General features: G+C 44.0%; 1 protein-coding gene across 1 annotated transcript in view; it reads right to left on the bottom strand.

Moving 5' to 3' along the window:
* The window catches only part of ARFGEF2 (ADP ribosylation factor guanine nucleotide exchange factor 2), a 93,007-nt gene that overhangs the window by 10,960 nt on the left and 60,307 nt on the right, over nucleotides 1-21,740 (bottom strand). Inside the window, exons 24-34 of the mRNA XM_026503689.4 lie at nucleotides 21,660-21,700; nucleotides 21,386-21,555; nucleotides 16,156-16,307; nucleotides 10,805-10,977; nucleotides 8,248-8,408; nucleotides 7,066-7,196; nucleotides 6,788-6,917; nucleotides 4,410-4,545; nucleotides 3,506-3,644; nucleotides 3,343-3,397; nucleotides 1,260-1,374 (exon numbers count right to left, since the gene is read on the bottom strand). Coding sequence (XP_026359474.1) covers nucleotides 1,260-1,374; nucleotides 3,343-3,397; nucleotides 3,506-3,644; nucleotides 4,410-4,545; nucleotides 6,788-6,917; nucleotides 7,066-7,196; nucleotides 8,248-8,408; nucleotides 10,805-10,977; nucleotides 16,156-16,307; nucleotides 21,386-21,555; nucleotides 21,660-21,700 — 1,403 coding nt within the window. The remainder of the gene's footprint in view (nucleotides 1-1,259; nucleotides 1,375-3,342; nucleotides 3,398-3,505; nucleotides 3,645-4,409; nucleotides 4,546-6,787; nucleotides 6,918-7,065; nucleotides 7,197-8,247; nucleotides 8,409-10,804; nucleotides 10,978-16,155; nucleotides 16,308-21,385; nucleotides 21,556-21,659; nucleotides 21,701-21,740) is intronic.

Genomic DNA, 21,740 nt, shown 5'->3' on the forward strand with positions numbered 1-21,740 from the left:
TAACGGCAGTGTCAACACCGACAGCCTAGCGTGTGCAGAAGTGGGTAGAACTGCTCTGAAGAAAAACAACAGGGCCACAGCTGGAAAAAGACCAGACCACGAAATGAGGAATGTTCCTTTCTCAGTCAGCTGAAAGTGTGCCCGAATCCCAACTTCACTACACAGTGGCAAGTCATGTCAGGTTATCTGTCTCAGTCCCAGTTCACGCAAATGTAAACAGCACCTCCTCAAAGGGCTAAAGGGACGATGACATGAGATCACACACATGAAACACAGTGCAGTGCCTGCCTCACAGCGACTGGGAAAGCCATTTTTTTTAAATGACAGGCAGTAAAGCATAACCACAAGTCACAGAGACAAACTGATAAAAGTAATCTGAAACTCATATCCAGAAAAGGAATCTCTAACACAAAGAAAGCTCCCCCAAACCAATAAAAAGACTAACAGCCAGTATAAAAGGAGGAACGATTTGAACAGATGATGAAAAAATAGAAAGGCTCTTAAACACATGAAAAACTGCTCAGTTTCACTCATAATTAGAAAACTGCAAATTAAAACTACTCCAGAGATAGGAAATATCACCTACGTGTCCCCGAAAATCATGTAGACAGGTACAACCTTAATGGGCAGGAATCTGTAATTATCTGTCAAAATGGCAAGTGCACTTCACCCAGCAGTCCTATTGCTAGGAATTTATTACACGCATAAACTCATGCATGACACGTTTATTAGGTGATTCAATGTAGTACTGTTTGTAACAGAAAGAGATATGGAATAATAAACATCCATTAGTAGGAACCCAATTAAGAAAATAATAGTACACAGTACTATTACTATGTACTATATATTCTGGTACAGGATAGTACACCTATATCCTGGGATCGCCTATAATAAATAGTATAAGAGAACGTGAAAGCTTTTTAGGTAGTGATTTTGAATGGTCTCAAAAATACACTAAGTGAAAAAAGAATAATGCCCAGTATTCTGTAATTTGTATAAAAAGGACAGGAGGATCCGTGTGTGTGTGTGTGTACATATGCATGTGTTTATGGATATGCTATTTCTTGCATATGAATACACATGGATACAACTGGAAACGCACATAAGAAACTGGTGACACTAGCTGCCACAAGGAAGGGACTGGCAGACTGAGGCACGGGGTGGAAGAACCCTTTTGTAACTTCTGAATATTTGAATTATATAAACGTGTTACCTATTTAAAATAAATAAATGAAAACAACTAAAAAAAGTGGCCTTACTTGCATATGGTCTACCTTTCCAGCTGTCATCGGTCGGGTTAGAGAGTTGGCTCTGGCCTCTCTCAGAGGCGTTTTTATCTATGCTGCTTAGAGACTGGCGGTCCAGATCCACATCCTAAAAGTAATGCAGACAGAAATACAATGTTCACTTTCTTTACCCACAATTCAGTATTTGGGCAGAGATGTGCCCGTTCTGACACTGCTGGCCCAACTTGAATTTAAGTGCCTTGCGTAGCTTGAAGTAAAATTATACTGCCTGCTTTATTAGGCTATACAGCAGAGAGTATGAATTTCACGTATTTTCTCCCTCCCATTAAAATGTCACATTTTCTTATTCCTACTTAGAAGGAATATGACACGGGGCGCCTGGGTGGCTCAGCTGGTCGAGCATCAACTGTTGATCTCAGCTCGGGTTTTTTTTGTTTTTTGTTTTTTTAAGATTTTATTTATTTGAGAGACAGAGAGAGTGAGAAAGAGAGCATAAGCAGGGGGTGGGGGAGAAGCAGACGCCCCCGCTGAGCAGGGAGCCCGATGCGGGGCTCGATCCCAGGACCCTGGGATCATGACCTGAGCCGAAGGCAGTTACTTAACCAACTGAGCCACCCAGACGCCCCTCAGCTCAGGTCTTGATCTTAGGGTTGTGGCTCCCAGCGTGAAGCCTGCTGAAACAAACAAACAAACAAACAATGTGACAAATTAATGAGGACAAGCTCAAAAATAAACCAGTGTGATAGCTAGCTTTTTGAAAACCTTGACAGAAGACAGTTAACACACAAAAAATGTTTAAATAACGTGCTTCATTTTTTAAGTTGCTAAATCCCAAATGCCTTTTTTTTTTTTTTTTTTAAAGTAGGCTCCACATCCAACGTGGGGCTTGAACTCACGACCCTGAGCTTAAGAGTTGCATGCTGAGGGGCGCCTGGGTGGCTCAGTCGGTTAAGTGTCTGCCTTTGGTTCAGGTCATGATCTCAGGGTCCTGGGATTGAGCCCTGCATTGGGCTCCCTGCTCAGCAGAAAGCTTGCTTTTCCCTCTCCCTCTGCTGCTCCCCCTGCTTGTGCTGTGTCTCTCTGTCAAATAAATAAACACAATCTTAAAAAAAAAACAAGAAAAGAGTTGCGTGCTCCTCTGAGTCAGCCAGGCACCCGCCCTCCCCCGCAATGCCTTTTAAAATCTAATGGCCTTACAATTATTTGGGAATAGAAGTTAACAATACAAAGCCCCTGTACACCAAGGTACTTTAAAGTGAAACTTGAATCACAACTTCTCTATGTGGCCTCACACAGAAAATAAGAACCACTATCTCACTGGTGTGGAGGAAAGAACTCTTTATTTAGGAGGATAATAAATAAGGATAATTATACCAAGGCATTACTTCTATCAGCAAAACACCAGAATTGAGAGTCCAACAAGGGATAATTCGTTAAATAGATTACAATAATGTATAGCCACTGAAAAATCGGCTCTCAAAGAATATTTAAGAATATGGAAAAATGTTATGTGCCAAGTGCTTCCAAATTTCAAACCTGTGGATTAGATGTGTACCATTACACAAAGAAAAAACTAGAAATCTAAACTGGTTTTTATTGGGTGACTTCTCTACTTTCTAAAAGAAGATGTTAACGAACATATATAGATTTAAATCTTTTCTGGTCTTTTTTAAAAGTAATCTCTAGGGGCGCCTGGGTGACTCAGTCCATTAAGCGTCTGCCTTCGGCACAGGGCGTGATCCCAGAGTCCTGGGATCACCCCGCATCAGGCTCCCTGCAGGGAGCCTGCTTCTTCCTCTCCCACTCCCCCTGCTTGTGTTCCCTCTCTCGCTGGCTCTCTCTCTCTGTCAAATAAATGAATAAAATCTTAAAAAAACAAAACAAAAAACTCTACCCCCAACATGGGGCTTGAACTCACGACCCTGAGATCAAGAGCTGAATGTTCCACCAACCGAGCCAGCCACGCACGCCTAGTTCTTAAATCTTATAACCTTTTTTTTACTCACTTCCCATCAGAAAAGCACGAACTCTTTGGGTTGCTTAATTTTTTACTCTAATACAAGATCAGAGAAAAGACAACAACAAAAAACCCTACCAAATGTTTTTCTGACGAATCTTCCTCCATTCCTACAGGTCTCCATGTCAGCAAACTGAAGGGAATGGAAGAGAAGGAAAATGACCCACGTGAAAGGCAACGTGAAGCCCTAAGATGTCTAGCGAGCACAGACACAAACAGCACTAAGCACATTCGCACTCACACGTGTGGGATGGTTGTTTTGAAGATATCCAGCATACAACTGCATGTCTCATCCCAGACGTCGGGACTGAATTTCTCCCCGTTGGATATGACTAGGTTTTCTAAGCAATTGGTACCTGACCGAGCCAACTGTTCATTATCTGCAAAATAAAGCCACATCTATCATCAAACTTCCACTGCTGTTTTGATTCCCACCAGGGCACTGACATTTTATAAAACTTTTTCTGTTTAAGCAGGCTATAAAGAGATAAAATTATCTATCACAGCTTTACTGCTAGGGATGGAAGAAGGTCAGTTTGCTAACTAATTACCCAGCTTCTTGTATGATGAATGGTAAAAGACAGAAATATTAGACCAGTGTTTCTCCAAATTTAGTCCCCTGAACACTGCCATACTGGTATCAACTGTTTTATCATTTATTTTAAAACTGAGTCACTTTTTGAAAAAACTTAACACACTGGCGCTTTGTCCTAAGCCAAAACCATCTATGGAATCCAGGTCAAACGTGCCACGTGGCTATTCTTCCTAGCGCACACCACCTCAACGCTTAAGGACTCAAATGAACAATGCCCACTGATGAAGCTGTTGATACGGACCCCCACAGCACATTTTAAAAACACTGCAGAAAATTTCAAATATAGACAAAAGTAGAAAAAAACAGTAAAATATACAAAGGCACATCTTTTAAAATATAATAATAATTACATCCCATCTTTAAGAAATGCTTTGTAAACTGGCTTGGGGAGATTGTTTTTATGCTCTAGTTAAGTAAAAATATGCATTTTCACCAATTAAATTATATATTGTACTCCGTGGCATTACATTCTTGCTTTTACATATTGAACAATTAATCTCTCATTAAAAACTAAGTCAAGAAGAATGACGCCCAGAGACACAGCGAGTACCTTGTTTGACACACCACTGCAACTGTGCAAACACATCAGAAAGAAGCACTTCATTCAGAGCTTCATAAAACTGGGTGAACACATCACAAATGGCATAGAGCGCGTGATTGCAAGTTGTTGTCATCCACTCGGATTTCTGAAAAAAAACAAAAAAAACAAGATAACGTTGAGAGGCCACTCTCCTTGTGGGGAGATGGGCACTCTTCCCCATCACGGGCAAAGCTGTTCTGGTGTGCAACCTGGCAGTACGGATGCAGGAACACGGCTGACAGGAATGGACCCAAAGGAAAGAATAAGATCTCTGGGTGAAGGCCTATGAATAAAGATGTTTACACCACACTGGCATTTACACACGGAAAACACAGATACGAACAAACACCCAGCAAGGCGGCAACTCAGTTAAGTACATTTATATGACAGAATATCAACAGTCATTCAAAGTGACACTGACGAAAACTTGTAATGATTTGGAAGAAGTGAATATGAGATATGCTAACTACACCTTTTTACACTAAAAGTTCACCTCTGGTATTTTCATGGCACTATTTCAAGTATTTAATATAGAAAGAGATCTAGGAAATCATCGAAAAGGGAGGGGTCCCTACTGCTAAACAAGATTCCAAAAGTGGAAATCGTAAGGGAAAAAGATTCCTAGATTTGGTTAAAAGCTAAAATTTTCTAAAATGAAAAGAAAATGAGAATAACAAAGTGGGCAAAATCATCTGCAATTTACGTAAGGACATGTTATTTTATGTACACACTAAAAAGCTCCCAAAACAATCAGAGAGAGGTAACTAACCCAACAGACGGGCTAAGGATGTGAAAAAGCAATTCATAAAAGAAATCTGAATCAGTCGTGTGAGAAAAAGTGTGCAACCTCACTAGCAATTAAAAAGCTTTGAGGCAGGGGTACCTGGGTGGCTCAGTTGGTTGAGTGTCAACTCTTGGTTTCAGCTCAGGTCATGACCTCAGGGTCATGAGATCCAGTCCCGTGTGGGGCTCCACGATGGGCATGGAGCCTGCTTAAGATTCTCTCTCACCCGGGGCACCTGGGTGGCTCAGTCAGTTAAGTATCTGGCTCTTGATTTTGGCTCAGGTTGTGGTCTCAGGGTGTCTGGCTCCATGTTCAGCAGGGAATCTGCTTCTCTCTCTCCCTTCCTTCCCTCTCTCCTCTCTTTCCCCCTCTGCCCCCAACTCCCACATGCACGTGCACTCTTTCTAAAAATAAAACAAAAAAACTTTGGGGTGCCTAGCTGGCTCAGATGGAAGAGCACATACCCCAAAACATTTTTTAAAAGATTTTATTTTATTTTTATTTTTTTATTTTTTAAAGATTTTATTTATTTAGATGACAGAGAGAGCCAGCGAGAGAGGGAACACAAGCAGGAGGAGTGGGAGAGGAAGAAGCAGGCTCCTAGGGGAGAAGCCTGATGTGGGGCTCGATCCCAGAACGCTGGGATCACGCCCTGAGCCAAAGGCAGACGCTTAACGACTGTGCCACCCAGGCGTCCCAAAAGATTTTATTTTTAAGTAATCTTTACACCCAACGTGGACTTTGAACTCACAACCCCAAGATCAAGAGTCGCACACTCTATCGACTGAGCCAGCCAGGTGCCCACAAAAATGCTTTTAATGGGTTTTTTTCAGGGATCAGAGAAATTCCATTTTTGTTGTTGTAGTTTTAAGATTTTATTTATTTATTTGAGACAGGGAGAAAGAGCATGAGCACCAGGGGGAAGGAGGGGTAGAGGGAGAGGGAGAAGCAGACTCCCTACTGAGCAGGGAGCCCGATATGGGGCTCGATCCCAGGACCCTGAGATCATGATCTGAGCTGAAAGCAGATGCTTAACCATCTGAGCCACCCAGGCACCCCAGACATTCCATTTTTTACTGACTGCTGAGAAGCAGTCCCTGTTGAACTGGCAGGTACAATGCCCGAGGGCAAAGCGAGTGGGCCATGGTGACTTATTTCCTCTCGTCCTTCCCCAAATGGGGACATTTTCTTAGCACTAGTTGACTCTGGTGTAACAGTGCTAGGAAGGGGGTTTCCATTTTATTTTTTAAGAATTTTTTATAAGATTTTATTTATTTGAGAGAAAGAGCGAGAGCGAGCACAAGTGGGGTAGCGGCAGGCAGAGGGAGAGGCAGGCTCCCTGCTGTGGGGCTCCATCCCAAGACCCTGGGATCATGACCTGAGCTGAAGGCAGACGCTTAACGGACTGAGCCACCCAGGCACCTGGGGGGTTTCCATTTTAAAACACACCTCCGGGAGCTCCAAGTGTAAGACTTACACAGGGACGATGACGCAACACTGCAGGGGACGAAAGCAGAGAGGCCTCCCCCGCTGTATCCAGGACACTGCGTCAGTCACCACCTACCTCTGACTGCTGCTCAGGGAGTTTCATGTTGTCAAAAATCCTGAACACGATTCTGAACAGGTCCTGCCACCAGTGCTTTTCAAAGGTGTGGCCGTAGCTCTTCATGATCTCGAACATGACCGTGAGTCCTCTGGAGGAACAAAGCCAGGTGCAGGGCGGGAATGGGGGGGAGCGGGGAAAGAACAGCAGAGAAGAGAGTGGGAGAGCATGGGGTCAGGCGAGCAGGTGACTGAGGCTCATTCTGTGACAGAAGGGGCACCGTCCCGGGACATGGTTACCTCGTCCGAACATCTAGCTTGCATCTGTTAATGATGCAGGAGAGCTCAAACAGGATTGGGAACCAGCCTCGAACCCAGACCCTGTCGCCAGGAGCCACATTCATGTCGTCGCTTGTGTATTCTTGTAGCACCTGCCGGGAGAGTCACCTCTCAGACGCAGACTAAGCAAAGGAAGAAACTCAAAGGGAACTACATGAAGATTAAGGCCCCACACATTTTCCCTTCCTAACAATGTCCACTCAGCAAGGGCAGGATAGGGAATCCCCAGGAGGCAAACACAAGCCTCTCCCCAGCGCACACGAGCGGTTATGCCTACCTTTGTGGGTTTCAGAATAAGCTGAGTGGGCAGATCACTGCTGAGCTAACTGAGGCACTAGGACGTGAAGTCGGCTGCCCAAGGTCATGCAGCTAGGAGCTGGCAGTCCTCCCCAGTCTGCATGTAAAACCCACTCCCTGCCCTACCTCTGGGATTTCGAGCCCTTTGATCTGTAACCACTCCTGAAGCGAGGTACTATCCGCTGTTAATAAAATTTCTTTATCAGCTCTGGTTACCCAACGTTAGGCAATTTCTCTCTGTGCCCCTGTCAACTCCCCCATACAGTGGGGACGTAACTGCCAATCTTACAGGTCTGATGTGAAACTAAATAAATCAATACACAGAAAAGATCTGAAGGAGAGATCTGAATAGGCTGTCATAGTTTAGATGTGCTTATTTCTATCCCATTTCAGTGTCTGAGATTGTCATTTAAACCAAGCGGGCCTCTTTGGAAAGGTGAGTCATAAAACAAAAAGCCCAAACATTTCTGGGAGAAAACAAAAGGTGATTTTTAAAAATGTGATTTCTCAGCCATGTCACAATGCTAAAATGTCATTTCCTTAGGCGGGCGGTTTGTTTGCTTTCAAACAGAAAGGTCTAGCTTCTTCAGCTTTGCCAAAATTCAAAACTAAATACTACCATTTTCTACAAAAACAATTAGTAGAATACCAGGTAAAAGTTCAGTAGGAGTAGAAGTAATTTCATACGCAGAAAATGAGAGAGGGGGTGGAACCCCAGCAACGGGCAGCATTTTGAAGTGAACGCCCAGTTCAGGGCAAACATGCACTTCTAAAAGTGTAGCTGGAACTCTCTTTGCGATTCCTTTTCCCCTCAGCGCCCATGAGGGAGGTGAGGAAATAATGTACCCGAGGCCTCTCGGAGACATATTTCCCACAGAAGCGGATGAGCCGGATCGCCTCCATGCTCGTGTCGGGGAAGGCAGCATTGCAGGCAAACTCCGACAAGCACTTCACAGCGTCCTGAAAGGAATCGATGGCTGCAGGGAAATGGTGCTGGAAAATCGTTGCTGCGGAAACAAAGCCATGTTCTTTATAAGACCAGGAGACTTAGAAATGGGGATCGAATGAATACCCCCCAACCCCGAGGGGACTACTTCTATGAACATCTAAGAAAAGCATGTCACTATCTCTAGTAGACAGCATTTCTTATTAAATTATTCAGGAATGAATCCACTGAGCACTGTCTGGGCTAAACTGGTTCCTGAGCTCCAATTCATTAATTCATTCATTGATTCATTCATTCATTCATCAAACATTTACTGAGTGCCAACTATGTGCAAAGCACAGTTGTGGGCCCGGGGACAGAGGTGACCAATCAAATTTCCTGCCTCACGATATTCGTGCTCCAATGGGCAAGACAGACAATCACCTAAGCCAATACATACATAAAATATAAAATAATCTCAGGTTGGGTGAGTGCTGGGTGAGGGGACAGAAGGCCGTAGGGACAGCTTAGGCTGGGGGTCAGAGCAGGACTCTCTGACGAGGCCCTATCAAGTATCCCTAAGGAAGTGACAGAGGACAAGCCATGAGAAAATCAAGTTTCACCAGGACGTCAAGGGGTCCATTTCAACTTAAGCTATTTTAGGATGGAGCTGGAGGAAACGGATAGGATAAACACTGATCTGCGTGTGAAGCTGGCCCTCAGTGGTCTGCCAGAAGCTGAGCACCGAGCAAAGCTCTGGCCCTGGGCTGGTGATCCTGAGCGTACTCCTTTAATTCCCTGGCCGTTCCCATCCCAGGGCCACGCCGCGTGCTACCTGAAGGAATGTTGTGAAGATAAAGGGAGATGAAAAGGTCAATGAGCTAAAGGTGAAAGGCAATTCAGAAGTCTAAGATTTTTCAAAATCCTACAAACATCACCTAAGACAAAAATCCAAGTAGCAAGAAGCTTCTTCTTTTTTTTTTTTTTTTTAAAGATTTTTATTTATTTATTCGACAGAGATAGAGACAGCCAGTGAGAGAGGGAACACAAGCAGGGGGAATGGGAGAGGAAGAAGCAGGCTCCTAGTGGAGGAGCCTGATGTGGGGCTCGATCTCAGAACGCCGGGATCACGCCCTGAGTCGAAGGCAGACGACGCTTAACGACTGAGCCACCCAGGCGCCCCAGCAAGAAGCTTCTTAAGAGTTAAAAGATCTCAAAAAAGATTAAAGCTGATCTAATGCTCTATCACTTTGACGAAGACCAAGAAGAGTACACAGCCTGTGGTTGATGACAGGCAGGACCAGGGCCGTTTGGTCAGTCCAGAGGGGACAGACACGCCACCAACTCTGGGTTGGCCTGTCTGGGGGTGAATCCTGCCCCACCATTTCCTAGCTGTGTGACCTCAGGCAAGTTGTTCTACTTTCCTTTTCTGTCCCTCAGTTTCCTCTCTGGTAGAGTGTGGGGAGTAACGGTATAGCCAGTTCTCGTTACTCATGGTAGCTGTGCTCCACAGAGTCGCTGTGAACACTGAATGTGCCCACAGTGAAGAACGACTGCTCCTAGGGGACGTATGGAGGTACGGCCCACGAGCCTCTGGTCACAACGTTTTAATTAACCAATCAACACATAACCTTGTTTCACATGTGTTTCAGTTTAAAGACACCGTATTTTATACATAGCGTTGGGTTCATCAACACTGAACTTTTGGCCAATAGCACTTTAACTCAAGACTGAAAGAAGCTTCTTGAAAACATGTATTTTCTCTATAAGGCATATCACAGCCTTCCTGTGCTCAGGGACACAGGAGAGCACTCCAGCACCATACTTCAGAGCCATTTTATTTATTTTTATTTTTTAAGATTTTATTTATTCATGAGAAAGAGAGAGTGAGAGGCAGAGGGAAAGGGAGAGGGAGAAGCAGGCTCCCCGCAGAGCACGGAGCCTGCTGTGGGACTTGATCCCAGGACCCTGGGATCATGACTGGAGCCGAAGGCAGATGCTTACCCGACTGAGCCACCCAGGTGCCCATTTCAGGGCCATTTTAAACGGTGAAGTCACCAACAAAAAAACAGAAATGCAAAAAAACGTGGCAGTAAGTAAACCACGGAAAGGATATTTACTTATTTATAGTGAGAGAGCTGAAACAAGAAGGGAGAGGGTCGCCTTGTTAGCCTCGGCTGGGAACATGTGCCCAGGTGACTCAAGTGCTTCCCTGCTGAATGCACGCACATGTCCACAAACGACCACAAAAGCGCTGGAAGCACTGGTTTTGTGGTTGTGGATAATGAGAATCAGCTATTTATCCTTCACGGGGTTTTTGTGCACATGTCCAAGCACATGTTAAGAGCTGAGAACACCACCTGGCACATTATCATATCACAGCCGACCTGAAACAAGGAAGCCTTTCTGGGGAGTAAACAGACAGGAAATAAGTGGTCACCCTTTTAGACTTACAGGTGGGACATGAGAGCTACTTACTGACGATGTGGCCTGTGGTCTGGAAGGCCAGCTCCACAATGTTCCCGTCGTGATCTGAGGCTGCTTGGTGGAACACAGCAAAGATGTTCTTCCAGCCCGAGCGGATGTTGGCTGCCTGGGAGTTCACCATCTGTGCAATGCAGCGGATCACCATGTCCCGGATGGTCGGAGACCTAAGGAAAGAATGGGGCAGCCATGTCGTACGTATTTTGAATGGTGGGAAGAGAAATGAACATGGCATCACTTAGAAGCAATGCATTAGAAAATCCGCATTTTTTATTTTTCTATTTTTATTTTATTTTTTTGGAGCCCAACACAAGGCGTGATTGAACTCACGATCCTGAGGTCAAGACCTGAGCTGAGATCAAGGCTGGGATGCTAACTAAGCCACCCGAGTGCCCCCCAAAACCACATTTTTAAAAGCGCACAGTAATCCACATTCATTTTTTAAAAAAAAATTAAACTAGATACAACAAAAAGAAAAAACATTAAGACAATCACCATGGCAGACAGTCAGCTGCTTTCCCAGCAGCTGTCCTCCCACCTCCTTGGTAACAGAACTCTGATTTCATGCAGGCAGCAACATGCCTGACCTCAGGGAGCCAGTCACAAACAGGACAAGACAACATGACAATCTTGTCTCATGTACCAGGTCCTTGATGCCCCAGCCTCCCTTGTAGCCAAGGAAGCTACATGACCTGTTCTAATTACATGTAAGAGAAAATCTGTGGAAATGTGAAGGGAGGGGTTTCTACTATAGTTTTGTTTTTGTCTTACAACGAATACATATGGTAGGCTCTGCACCTTTTCCTGGTATTCCCATTCTGAACACAGCATGATGCCTGGAGCTAGACCCTCTGTTCAGCATCACAAAACAATAGGCTCAAAGATAAAAAGTGATCCTGTGGATGGACAAAGGGACAGAAAAATGCTGGGTCCTCAGGCGCCTGGGTGGCTCAGTCAGTTAAGCGTCTGCCTTTGGCTCAGGTCATGATCCCAGGGTCCTGGGATCAAGTCCCGTATCAGGCTCCCTGCTCAGCAAGGAGCCTGCTTCTCCCTCTCCCCCTTCCCCCCTGCTTGCTCTCTGTCTCAAATAAATAAAACCTTAAAAAAAATAGCAAAAAAGAAAGAAGCTGGGTCCTCAATGACAATTTGGGCTATGGAACCAAACGTGGGTCGGCTTGCCTCTGACTTCTTAAGTAAACAATACACAGCTTTGTGGTTCAAGGCATTGTTGGTCAGTTTTTCTGGCTGAGAACCTTTACACTAACAATACTCATAATTCTGCCACCCAGAGATGACCATGCCTAAATTCTTGGTGCATGTCCTTAGATTTTTAGGCAGGGATATATGTGTATAGTAAACACATATACATGGATGGGAATATACACATGCAATTTGAGAGGCAAAATTTTAAATTTAATTATTACAAAACAAAACCTGAAGACATAAAAAATGGCCCATTTTCTGAAGCAGCTGCATGGTTCAACATGGTGTTACCTGGATATTTGCAAAAGGTTAGTATGTATGTCTTGCAACCTATTAAGACATATGCAGTTATGGGGTGAGCTCTATTATCACACAAGTAACAAGAAGCAAGGCCACACAAACCTATCTCTTCCATACACCACTAGCTTTGAAAGCCGTTTAGAGTGGCTTTGGGATTGCAGACTTGACTTGCAAATTTCATCTGGCTTAGGGTAACATTCATGTTCATCTGCGGGATCCATACTAACTGATAATCGGTCATTTAGAGAAGGCAAGGAGAAAGTCAAAACCGAGTTAAAACATAGCTCCGAGTCCACAAAACAGATACGTCACCCACAGACAACAAAGGACTGCCTACATACCTTGGTGACTTTAATACATAATACAACTGAATTCATGATTGCCTCCTCCATGGCGAAGAAAAGCAGCTCGTTGGGAAGAACTACATGTGCTTTTTAAGGATTTATTTATTTGAGACAGAGAGAGAGGGAAAGAGCATGAGGGGTTGGGGACAGAGGCAGAGTGAGAGAGAGAATCTCAAGCAGACTCTGCACTAAGCGTGGAGCCCAGCACTGGGCTAGATCTCATGATCCAGAGATTGCGACCTGAGCTGAAATCAAGAGTCGGACACTCAACCAACTGAGCCACCCAGGCGCCCCTCTACATTTAGTTTTTAAAATGCCTTTTGGGGGGTGCCTGGGTGGCTCAGTTAAGCGTCCGACTCTTCATCTCGTGAGATTAAGCCCCATGTAGGGCTCCATGCTCAGCTCCCTACGCTCCTCTTCCTGCTCACATGCTCTCTCTCCAAATAAATAAAATCTTAAAAAAAAAAAAACAAAAAAACTTTTCGGGGTGCCTGGATAGCTCAGTTAAGTGTCCAACTCTTGATCTCAGGGTCATGAGTTCACGCCCTGTGTAAAAAATAATTAAAAAATTTAAAAAATATAAAAAATAATTAAAAAAATGCTTTTCGGGGTGCCTGGATAGCTCAGTCAGTTAAGTGTCCAACTCTTGATCTCAGGGTCATGGGTTCACGCCCTGCATAAAAAATAATAATAAAGGGTGCCTGGGTGGTTCAGTCAGTTAAGCGTCTGCCTTTGGCTCAGGTCATGATCCCAGGGTTCTGGGATCCAGCCTCACTGGGCTCCCTGCTCAGTGGGGAGTCTGCTTCTCCCTCTCCCTCTGCCACTTCCCTGCTTGTGCTCTCTCACTCTTGCTGTCTCTCAAATAAATAAAATCTTAAAAAAAAAAGTTTACTAAAAAAAATACAATAATAAATTAAAATAAGAGGATTTTTGCCTGATTATTAAAAGTAATATGTGATGACAGTAAATATTTTGGAAAATGTAGAAAAAAAATAATGAAACAAAAAAATTCCTTTATGTGACAGTATGATATTTCACAGGGAGAGACTGATAAACTGTCCTTATTACACTGTCCGACTCTATAACCTGCCCTTTTGACCGAACTATTAAGCATTTCCTATATCATAAACATTGTGAATGTCTTGAACAGCTGCACAACAGTCCATGTTTGGCTGTACCAACACTGACTTAACACTTTTATATTTAGGTGGCATCTGGTTTTTTAAAAATTACTTTGTGTGATTTACAACGTTTTGCTGTATTTCAAATTAATTCCTTAGAAGAGTTACAGAAGTACAGAATTAGTGAATCAAAGGGCAGAGAAATGTTAAGGTTCCTGCACACTGCCCAAATGCTTTTGAAAATGTTATAGCAAGTTACAGTTCCATCAACAGTGTCTGAGAGTGGCTGGCAATGTGTGATTCTAAACTTGCTCTGTCCCTTTTCAAATGCTGGCTGGACAGCCATGGCATGGGCAGGGAGGACCTGGGATTCTGGCCATCAGTGCCACCAGCCAACTAGGCCAGCTGCCACGCCAGGCCTCCAACTCCTCCGCACTCAGAACAGTGTCCCCAAAGGACGGAGGGTATTTCTGTGCGTACGCTAAAATCAGGGGTGAGGGGCGCCTGGGTGGCTCAGTCAGTTGAGCGTTCAACTCTTGATTTCAGTTCAGGTCATGATCTCAGGGTCATGAGATCAAGCCCCGCGTTGGTCTCCATGCTGGGGGTGGGCCTGCTTAGGATTCTCTTTCTTCCCCTTGCCTCCTGCTCTCTTTAAAAAAATAAATAAAATAAAATAAAATAAAATAAAATAAAATAAAATAAAATAAAATAAAATAAAATAAAAATCAGGGTGATGCCAGATTCTGGAACGGGCTTTATTTTCTCTTAAAATGAGCAGTAAGGTGATGAAGAGAAAAACCAAAAGAGAGAGAGACATACCAGGGAGACTTTTCTGCTGCTCTTTTGTTACCCCAAACGATCCACACTGGCTTACGGCCTTTGAACTCGTAAGCTTTCATTTTCTTAAAAAAAAAAAAAAAATCTAAGCAGATCTCATGGACACATTTTAGTGGTGGGACAGACACCTGAAAGTCATCCTTGACATTTCTTCCTCTTTTGCCCCACAGCTAATTCCTCAGTACATGGTGTAGGCTTTCCATTTGAAAATGTGTACAGAATCCAATCCCATGGTGCCTCACCCCCTTGATCCAAATCTGAACAATTACAGTGGCTTTTCATTTTCCACGGATAAACCTAAGAAGATCCCTTAACGTATGTCAGACCATTTCACCTCTCTGCTCAAAACCCTCCAATGGCTTTTGTCTTTGACAGGGAACAAGGCAAAGTGCTGACCAAGGCTGACAGCTCCTTCATGACCCAGGCACTCTGCTGCCACTACAGCTTCATCTTCCAGGACTTTCTGCTTTGGTTACTCTGCCCAGCTACCCTGGCCTCCTTGCTCCTCCTTATCATGCCAAGGATACTCTGCTGCAGGGTTTTTGTTCCTGCTCTTCCCTCTGCTCACAACACTCTCCCCAAGATCACATACAGCCACTCCTGGCTTGTTCCTCACTTTGGTTAAGGGTCAACCTACCAAATGCATCTCGGCTGACTGCCCCATATAAAGGAGTGCTTCTACTCTTATCCCCTTACGTTGATTTAAACATTTATTTTCTTGTTTATCTATCTCACTGGAATATAAACAAGTTTTTTTTGGTTTTTGTTTTGTTTTTTAGATTTTACTTATTTGTTTGACAGAAAGAAAGAGAGAGCATAAGCAGGGGGAGTGGGAGAGGGAGAAGCAGGCTCTTTGCTGAGCAGGGAGCCCAATGCGGGGCTCCATCCCAGGACCCTGGGATCATGACCTGAGCTGAAGGCAGATGCTTCACCGACTGAGCCACCCAGATGCCCCTAAACAATGTTGTTTAATTTCATTAAGGAAAACTTCAAACACATATAAAAGTAAAGATGATATGGTAATGAACACCCATGTACCCAGCTGCACCGATGAAAACAGGGGCCAGAGGAAAACAGGCATTTTTGACTGTTTTCTTTAGTGCTGTATCCTTGGCACTCAGAATAGTACCAGCAGCTGGCAGGCTGCAATAGAAATAGGCCAAGTGAACGCATGAACAGGGTGACTGCTTCAGAGGGACAGCTGTCCTGATCTCTTCTGTCACCCTCCTGGGGCAGAAAGGATGGGTCACATAATTCTTGACCTTGTTTTAGGATGCCTCCACAGTGGCTCTTTCTCTGAACAACGTCAGCCCCCACCCCAGTAAGAACGCATGGCATGTTTCTACTAGTTGTGCCGGTGTGATCTATCCTTCGGGGAAAGGTCACACACAGATCTGAGTTTTGTACTTAGAAACGATACATGTGAATCAGTCTGTTCATTTTACCTGTTTCCATCAACAAAGGAAGAAAATATTAATTGTGTGATTAGTGTTAGGAGGTCTTTTTAGGCCTCCAATGGGGAATCTGACAATGCACATACCTGTTTTTCTTCATGATATGCTCAAAGGGCCTCAGAAAATCTTTCTGGAAACGAAAGTTGGCTAATTCTCCCTTCTCGAGAAACTTCATAGAGAGTTGCCTTAAGGAGTCAACAGCAAAGATCGCCACATCTTCATTGGGGTTACAGCCAACCTGAGCAGGAACGGGAGGGGAGGTGAGATAGGCACAGTACAACAATTGTGAATGTGGGGTTCTGAACGTCAAAAATGGACAGCCTGCCTTCGAAATAAATGCTATGGAAAAACACACCTAAGGAGAAAAGAACATGATGTTTCTTGGCTATGACCTGGGCCATTCTGTTTTAATGATGAAAGATCAGTACTGCACATTTAACTAAAAGTGCTTTCAAATGTGCTATTTAATTTTTTAAAGACTGTGGCAAAATACACATAAAACACAAAAGTTACCATCTTAACCATTTTGAAGCGCCCAGTGTAGTAGTGCTAAGGACATCCATACTGTTGCGCCCATCTCCAGAACTCTAGCAACGCTGGAACTCTATACCCGTTAAACAACAATCCCCCACGTGCTAATTAATTTTATCCAAATACACAGAAGAAGTCAAAAGACTTTAAAGTCTCTATAAAGCCTTTTCTTTTTTAAAAATTTTATTTATTTGAAAGAGAGAGAGAAAGCGGGAGAGGGAACACAAGCAGGGGGAGTGGAAGAGGGAGAAGCAGGCTCCCCGCTGAGTAGGGGGCCCGACGCAGGGCTCTACCCCAGGTCCCTGGGACCACGACCTGAGCCGAAGACAGACGCTTTAATAACTGGGCCACCCAGGCGCCCCTCTGTAAAGCCTTTTCATACTTGCCCACATCTGTCGCCTGAAGCAGATGATTATAATTATCATCAGCCTCAAAAAATTCAGCACAAATATTGAGGCTTTTCAATTTCCTTAAAATTGTACTTGTCTATAGTTTACCTACTTTTAGAGTCTGGAGTTATGAGTATATATTTGGTTGGTGCTTCTCATATTTTTCCCTCAAGAAGAATCCCTCAAACAGAGCAAGGGAATGTTTCCCACCAGAACCCCTGCCAAGGGATCTGGGGCATCTTGCAGCAGCCTGCTCCAAGCAGGAAACTTCACTGGCACGTGGTCTGACCTGAAAAGGTTTTATTTTTAACAGAAGTAATGTTGCAATATCACTTGTAATAAAGAAAAATTGGAACATCAATAGGAAACGGTTATGTAATGGTATGTTCACAGACATGGAGTAACATTCGGCAGTTAAAAAGAAATACATTCAGCCTTTAAAACAAAAAGAAGATTCTGTCACATGCTACAACATGGATGAACCTTGAGGACATGATCCCAAGAGAAAGAGACCAGTCACAAAAGGACAAGGGGGCGCTTGGGTGGCGCAGTTGTTAGGTGTCTGCCTTAGGCTCAGGGTGTGATCCCGGCGTTCTGGGATCGAGACCCACATCAGGCTCCTCCGCTAAGAGCCTGCTTCTTCCTCTCCCACTCCCCCCGCTTGTGTACCCTCTCTCGCTGGCTGTCTCTGTCAAATAAATAAATAAAATCTTTAAAAACAAACAAAAAAAACCAAAAGGACAAATACTGGGACGCCTGGGTGGCTCAGGTGATTAAGCATCTGCCTTCGGCTCAGGTCATGATCCTAGGGTCCTGGGATTGAGTCCCCCATCAGGATCCTTGCTCTGCAAGGAAGCTGCTTCTCCTTCTGCCTGCCGCTGCCCCTGCCTGTGCTCCTTCCCTCCCTCTCTGACAAATAAATATTAAAAAAAAACAAAAACAAAAGGACAAATACTGCATGATTCCAGTTGCATGAGGCAGCTAGAGTAGTCAAATTTGTAGAGACAGAAAGCAGAATGGTGGTTACCAGGGACTCGGGGAAGGGGCAGGGCAGAGGAAGGAATGGGAAGCTAGTATTCAATGGGTCTGGAGTTTCAGTTTTGCAAGATGAAGAAAGAGCTCTGCAGATCTGTTACACAAAATGTGAATGTACTTAACAGTAGCAAACTGTACATTTATAAATGGTTAAAATGACAAATTTTTATATGTATTTTACCACAATTTAAAAAAGAACAAATTCATACATACTAATATCAGAGTTAAATATTTAAGATTCCTTGCTAAGTGGAGGAAGCACTTAGTGTAATAGTAATTATGTTTTTTTATCAAAAAAGCAAAAGAAACCAAGACAATATTATCTGTATCTCTAGGAGTATATACACATACACGTGCAGAGAAAAATGTCTGGGAAGATAGATAACAAACTGGTAATAATTAGTTTTGGGGAGGGTTCAATAGGGGAGTGGTGATGGTCAAACGTGGCTTCAGCTGTAATTTTTTTTTAAGGTGTTTATGTAACATTCATTAAATTAAATACTAATAAAAAGAATATTCTTCTCCTAAACATCAGGATTCAGGAAATCCTGCAGCAGGAATACACTCCATACCTATGGTGCAACTTTGCACAGCCCGGGACACACATGTGTCCTACTTTAGAAGAGAAACACGGGACTGTTCCCAAGACTGCCGGAATGCCAAGAGCTAAGTTACAGCCGTACTCAGCCATCCGTTTCTTCAAACCTACAAGATTCTTATGTGCTCCACTTCCCAAGGGGAAGCAGAACATCTTCCTGAGGTGGTACAACAAATGAAGAGCCCCAGAGGGAGCAACTGAGTTGTCCACAACTTTGTGCTTAATGGCTCTGATGAGTGGAACAGACATTGGTAATGAAGGTGACAGCCATGAAATGTCTCATTACTATCTGTCAGCCTACATCCCAAGCTGCCCGTAAGTGGCCCACAGATAACCGAGAACTGACACCTGAAGAGTCTTGAGAACAGAACTGCAGGTGGGAAAAGTTACTTGTACAAACGATGTTCTCTCCTGAAGAAGTCCCACTGGACATGAAGTCTAGACTCTGAGAAGCTGGGAAAGGTTTACCAAGACACTTTTGGATTATTACTTCTGAGAGAAAAAAGGATGCTATGGCTGCTAGTGGACAGATTTCATGGAATAAGTGAGAAACGTTTGCTCCAGCTTAGTGGTCACCAGCTTGGACAAGAATACAAGGTGAGGTACAGTAATGATAATGGTCCGCATTCCCTTTCTCAAGCAATTTCACACTAATTAAGTCAGCTGGTCCACTAAGAAGTTATTTACTCAGAACAGTGAGAAAGCTGGTTGCTGAGCTAGCTGGTCACTGTAGATGACAGTGCTAGCATCCACCAGTCACTCAACAAACAGTTGCTCTGGGTCCTGTGCCGGCTCATGGCTGTGTCCTTCCTGAGGGTTCAGATGAAAGGTCACCTGCTTCTTTTTATAAGTTTCTTCCATTCAATGGAGAGAGCACAGTTCTCTTTTGGATAAACTGTTTTTTACTCATAGTACTTTTATGCATCTGTATTACAACTCCTCATTCTCCAGGAGTAAGAAAAATGCTTTGAAACCAGGGAGTATGCTTTGGTAGGAAACAGTGCTATTCAGCTGTTAGCTTTCCTGTAAGAAGTTAATGGCATCACAGATGCACACACACGCACACACAAATACACAATACACACACGGTCTGATTTTTAAAACTTTGTTTGAGTGTGTGCCAATATGTAGGCAATGAAGCCCCTAGCGGAGAGAGAAGAGTGTAGTCTGGTTTTCTCTCAGTAGTTGTCAGTTTCATAACACACCAATCTCTAACTTGTTCCTGATGGAAAAATAAATGTTCGTTTGCTAGGGGCACCTGGGTGGCTGAGTTGGCTGAGCGCCGACTATTGATTTTGGCTTAGGTCATGATCTCAGGGTTGTGGGATGGAGCCCCGTGTCAGGCTCTGTGCTCAGCAGGGAGTCCACTTGAGATTCTCTCCCTCTGCCCTTCCCCCAGCTGGCGTGCGTGCGTTCTCTCTCAAATAAGTAAATAAATTAAAAAAATAAAATAAATGTTAGTTTTCTCAACAAAGGTTTCTGAAGAGTGGTGGCAACGAAAGCCAGCCTATAAGAAGCAGTGACATTAACAGTGAAACTATATGGAACATAGCTTAACCTTCGGTCGTTCAGAAGACATTAGACGGGGGCGCCTGGGTGGCACAGCGGTTGCCTTCGGCTCAGGGCGTGATCCCAGCGGTGGGATCGAGCCCCACATCAGGCTCCTCTGCTATGAGCCTGCTTCTTCCTCTCCCACTCCCCCTGCTTGTGTTCCCTCTCTCGCTGGCTGTCTCTATCTCTGTCAAATAAATAAATAAAATCTTTAAAAAAAAAAAAAAAAAAGAAGACATTAGACGATTTTGCCATGCATTCAAACACCACTGTTTGTCCAGTGACCATAGTGATGTTTGTGTTGTTAGCCTATGGATATGGATATTAAAGTATTTTTAATGCCACTAAGATTTTAATTTCATATTCCATGAGTTCTAGCAGTATGTAAATATGCTGCACAAGGGAAATGAATTATAAGTATCCTCTGCTTCTCGCAATGTCACACTGCACCGCTTTGCTTTTCTTCTCAAAGATTTATTCATATGCTTGGGGGGGAGGGGGAAGGGGAAAAGGGAGAGAGAGTGCCAAGGTGACTCCTCACTGAGCGCAGAGCCTGATGTGGGACTTGACCCCACCACCCCGAGATCATGACCTGAGCTGAAACCAAGAGTTGGACACCTAACCGACTGTGCCACCCAGGCGCCCCATGCACCACTTTGCTTTTATGAAAGACCTACCTTAGTATCTATTTTCACTAACCAAAAAAAAATCCAAAGAGCAGTTTTGCTTTTATTAAACGAAAAAAAAAAGGTGAAAAGTGAAAGTGACACTTAGCATTCATTTTGCCGCGAGCTGTTATAGAGGCAGCACGCACCCCAGCGGCAAGACAAGTGCTGCCAAGCCCCTTCCCCACGAACTCCACTCAGCATCTCAGCATTAAGCCACCAGAGCTTTGAACTGTGTCAGTGAACATCTGGGCTTTATCTCAGTTCTGTGCACCGCGAGCAAGATGTGTCCTAAGGTATCAGAAAAGCCTAAGAGAGGTTATTTTTGGGGTGTGGCAATGCTCACAATTTTTTCATATAAATTAGTGGTTACTGCCTCTCTGCTTTACACCATTTCGGCTTATAAAAGGTTTCATAGCAACATTCTACTTCTGGATAGCAGAAAAATCTGTATAAGTACCTAAACTCTCAATTGCTTCTTCTTTGAATATAGTTGCCTGCCTTTTTCTGGACACTGATGGAGTGGTTTTTGAATTTGGAGAGTTACCTTATTGAAGTGATCTCCAATCACATGCCATATTCGGGACCACTGCAGCCGGATCCGATTCATGTTGTAGTACGATATCTCCACAATCTTCTGCAAGCTGAACATGCGGGGGTGGTGCGGGGAAGCCAGCTCGTCCATGGACACGGCGCACAGCCAGCGGACAAAGTCAACTACAGGCCAGACCCAACGACACACGCGAGGCTTCGTTAGTAATGGCCAGACAGGCACAACATGAGGATTCTATAGTTGTCACACGTGAGTGACAAATACATACCTATAGCATTGCCATCCAGTCTGGTAGATCCAGTAAAAATTCTAGGAAGATAATTCCAGACACAGTAAAATAAACGTTAGA

The sequence above is a fragment of the Ursus arctos genome, unplaced genomic scaffold, assembly GCF_023065955.2.
Source record: "Ursus arctos isolate Adak ecotype North America unplaced genomic scaffold, UrsArc2.0 scaffold_16, whole genome shotgun sequence".
In the NCBI taxonomy this organism is placed as follows: Eukaryota; Metazoa; Chordata; class Mammalia; order Carnivora; family Ursidae; genus Ursus; species Ursus arctos.